Here is a 3,838-nt window from a genome sequence, read left to right on the forward strand (position 1 = left end):
AAACACATGGCTAGAGTAGAGTTTGCCACCAATCACTAGTTTTCATACTCACCGACCAAAAGATGGGCTCTATCAACAACTATTCATCCCAAACGGTTACACGTGTCTTTCTTCTTATGTCGGTATCCACGTGTCCCATCACTATCATGCAACCGCCACGTTTTTCCCATCCCCAACTTCTTCTTCTTATATATTGTACATACTATAACACTCTCACATATTACAACAACAAGAAGAACCGCACAAACACTTGATAAGTAAAGAAAATAGTGAATTTGATCTTATCTTTTCATTTAAGAAGATAGAAATATGACTTCCAAACAAACCCAACAGCAAGAGAGAGCCGATGCCATTGCTTTGGCCGCCGGTGATGAGCTTCGTGATGCACGAAAGGAGGTCGTGATGACCACCACCACTGCTACCGCCAGGCCCGCCACTGAGGCCACTACTGAATCTGATCCTAACCGCCCTGGTGTGGTTGGGACCATACTGAAGTCTGTTCAAGACACTATCGTTCATGCTAAGGATGCTGTTATTGGAAAAACTCATGAAACTACTGAATCTGCTCGGGAGACCAAAGAACTGGCTGAGGATAAAACCCGGAAGGCTGCTGATGCTGCCGGAAATAAAGCAAGGGAGACTGGGGAGAAGGTGGGTCAGGTTGCGGATGCGGCGGCGGAGAAAAGTAAGGAAGTTAAGGATAGGAGTGTTGAGAAGGGAAGTGAATTTAAGGATTATACGGTTGATAAGGCGAAGGAGGCGAAAGATTACACCATGGATAAGGCTAGAGAAGCGAAGGAGAAAACTGGGGAAGCAAAGAATACTACTATTGGTAAGGCGACTGAATATAAGGACTATACGGCGCAGAAGGCCGGCGAGGCCAAAGACAACACGGCGCAGAAGGCCGGCGAGGCCAAGAACTACACGGCGCAGAAAGCCGGCGAGGCCAAGGACTTCACGGTGAATAAGGCCGGCGAGGCCAAGGACTTCACGGTGAATAAAGCCGGCGAGGCCAAGGACTTCACGGTGAATAAGGCCGGAGAGTATAAAGATTATGCGGCGCAGAAGGCCGGCGAGGCTAGGGATTACACGGCGGAGAAGGCTAAAGAGGCGAAGGACAAGACAATGGAGAAGGCTGGAGAGTTAAAAGATTATACTGCTGAGAAGGCTAAAGAGGCGGCGGAGAAGGCCGGCGAGGCTAAGGATTACACTGTGAACAAGGCCGTCGGGGCGAAGGATTACACTGTGAACAAGGCCGTCGAGGCAAAGGATTGTACTCTGAATAAGGCCGGTGAGGCAAAGGATTACACTGTGAATAAGGCCGGAGAGGCAAAGAACAAGACGGCGGAGAAGGCAGGGGAATACAAGGACTACACGGCAGAAAAGGCTAAAGAAGCAAAAGACTACACGGCTGAGAAGGCTAAGGAGGCTGCCAACAAGGCCGGTGAAGCGAAGGATTACACGGTGAACAAGGCCGTGGAGGCTAAGGATTATACGGCGGAGAAGGCTAAAGAGGCGGCGAATAAGGCCGGTGAGGCGAAGGATTACACTGTGGATAAGGCTATAGAGACAAAAGATGTAACAGCGGATAAGGCAGGGGAATATAAGGATTATACTGTTGAGAAAGCAACAGAAGGAAAGGATACAGCGGCAGGGAAGCTGGTAGAGTTAAAGGACACTGCCGTAGACACAGCTAAGAGGGCCATGGGATTCTTCACTGCTAAAAAGGAAGAAACTAAGGAGAAGCTTTCTGAAGAACAACCCAAGGTTAGTCGTCTTTAAGAGAATTGAGATAATATATATATAATAATGTTTGATGTAAGTAAATCTTTACCCAGAAATATAATCTCAATTAAATGAATAATGGGTTTGTAATTGTTTAATACCCTTTTGTTTAATTTTTCAAAAAAAAATTAAAAATTTGATTTGTCTCAGGAGACTTATTCTGGTTCTGAGTATGAAGCAAGGAGGATAATGGAAGAATTGAAGCTGAAAGATGAAGATGAAGATATGAAGAAGGTGGAGGCTGACAAGTGAGTTTTTACTATTCTTTTTCTTGTTCTGTCTTTTAGGGTTTTATGAACTTGTGATTTATTAGGGTAACGCCGGTGGCGGCGAAGGTGAATCTTTACAATACGATGGAGAGTATGGCGGATGCGATAAGGGAAAAGTTGAGAATGCCATCTGAAACGGTGGAAGATAATAAGAAGGCGGCGGTGGTGGTTGATGTTCGCCAACCGGCGACTGGTAGGTCGTCGGCGACGGCAGCGTCGGCGGCGGCGGTCAAGGATTCTGATCAGTTTAGCGGACAGAGTTTCACTGATGATGGCCGTTAATGTTTGGATTACATCGTTGTTTGTTTGTTTTTTTTGAATTTGCATCTTTGTTTTTCAATTTGTATTTCTGTACTTTGTTTTTGAACTGGACCATGTCAAATTAAATATTTAACATGTTTTTTTTTTTTTTTTTGTAATAAGTCTTATTGTGCTTTTTAAATCTTTTATATCTACTTTTAAATGTTCTTTTTTTATTTAATTTTATTAATTGTTAAGAGTCCCATGACCGTGGGGTCGTGTTATGAGAGATTGGTTGGACAGATTTAGAAGCCCATTTTACAAATATTCCTTGGCCAGATTTGTTAAGGTTGTCTCACAAGTCACAAGCCATCCTAAAGGCAATTTTTAACAAATCAAATAGGACTAATAGGCAATTTTTAACAAATCAAATAGGACTAATGACAGGATTTCTATAGTTTCTAAATTAACCTTGTTTGACGTTCAACTTTCTAAATTAACATGTTTATTCATTCCCAAACTAACTTATTTTACTATTTAAACACAGTTTCTATATTTTAATTTTATTTATTTATTTATTTTTATTATATTTAAACTTATTATTAAATATATATATTTAATTTAATTTTTTTATTGAAATATTAATTTTTTTTTATAAATTAGATTATTTATATTTTGATGTATATATTTACATTATTATTTATATTTTAATAAATTTTATAAATTTAATTTAAATATATATATATATACATTTACATTTTAATTATTATTTATATAATATAATAAATATTCATTCCACATCCTCATAAATAATTGAGTATTAATATATTTTAATCATAACCATATATAATAATTTATAAAAGTAATTACAATCATTCTTTTCTAAATTATTTTCTAAATTATTGACAATTTTATTTAATACATATTTGTCCATGTATAACTTTTTTTGGCAACACCTCCCAAAATTATGATCTAAATGAATACACTGACTTTGACTTAGATAGTTTTTCTTTTTCTCAAAATTTTATTGGGAATAAAATTATCATATTTTTTCAATTAAGAATTTCCAATATTAATTTTTTTAAGCATATCTGAAATTGAAATAGTTAACACTATATTTTATGTTAGGTTTATTGGTTGATAAACATTTTTAACTTATGTTTTTATTATTATTTCTCAAATACTTAATCTCTTTATTTTCCTATTTATTTTGTGACACTTTGAACAATCATGTTTTTTTTATAATGTTTTTGTCATTATAATTAAATAATTTTTATTTATATAAAATAAGATTAAACTTTTTAAAATAAAAATTATATAAAATAAAAATTAAAAGTAAATATATATTAAATATAAATAATAAAATTTATAAAATTAATAATTTAAAATATTAATTTAAATATGTATATATATATTAAAATATAAATAATCAAATTTATAAAAATAATAATTTAAATATTTTAATAAAATAATAATTTAGATATATATATATATATAATAATAATAAGTTTAAATATAAATAAATTTAAAAAAAAACAAAAAAA

General features: G+C 34.9%; 1 protein-coding gene across 3 annotated transcripts; it reads left to right on the plus strand.

Annotated features, from left to right (window-relative positions):
* The first annotated feature begins 205 nt into the window (after window positions 1-205).
* Window positions 206-2,473, plus strand: LOC124920175 (late embryogenesis abundant protein At3g53040-like). 3 transcript variants are annotated; one of them, XM_047460604.1, is made up of 4 exons: window positions 206-1,287; window positions 1,321-1,767; window positions 1,936-2,033; window positions 2,099-2,473. In XM_047460604.1, exons 1-4 carry the CDS (start codon window positions 310-312, stop codon window positions 2,334-2,336), a joined length of 1,761 nt encoding a protein of 586 aa, XP_047316560.1. In that variant the 5' UTR covers window positions 206-309; the 3' UTR covers window positions 2,337-2,473. The 3 variants fall into 3 exon arrangements, with proteins under 3 accessions (XP_047316560.1, XP_047316558.1, XP_047316559.1); XM_047460603.1 differs by having other exon boundaries at window positions 207-1,068; window positions 1,102-1,767; XM_047460602.1 differs by having other exon boundaries at window positions 206-1,767.
* Window positions 2,474-3,838: the final 1,365 nt, after the last annotated feature.

Source organism: Impatiens glandulifera, chromosome 1, assembly GCF_907164915.1.
Source record: "Impatiens glandulifera chromosome 1, dImpGla2.1, whole genome shotgun sequence".
Taxonomy (NCBI): domain Eukaryota; kingdom Viridiplantae; phylum Streptophyta; class Magnoliopsida; order Ericales; family Balsaminaceae; genus Impatiens; species Impatiens glandulifera.

Bases quoted from the DNA above. Each gene is read 5' to 3' on its own strand.
- LOC124920175 (XM_047460602.1), top strand. From the start codon at position 310: ATGACTTCCAAACAAACCCAACAGCAAGAGAGAGCCGATGCCATTGCT. The intron at 1,768-1,935 runs GTTAGTCGTCTT...GATTTGTCTCAG, and splicing joins TTTCTGAAGAACAACCCAAG to GAGACTTATTCTGGTTCTGA. The intron at 2,034-2,098 runs GTGAGTTTTTAC...GTGATTTATTAG, and splicing joins AAGAAGGTGGAGGCTGACAA to GGTAACGCCGGTGGCGGCGA.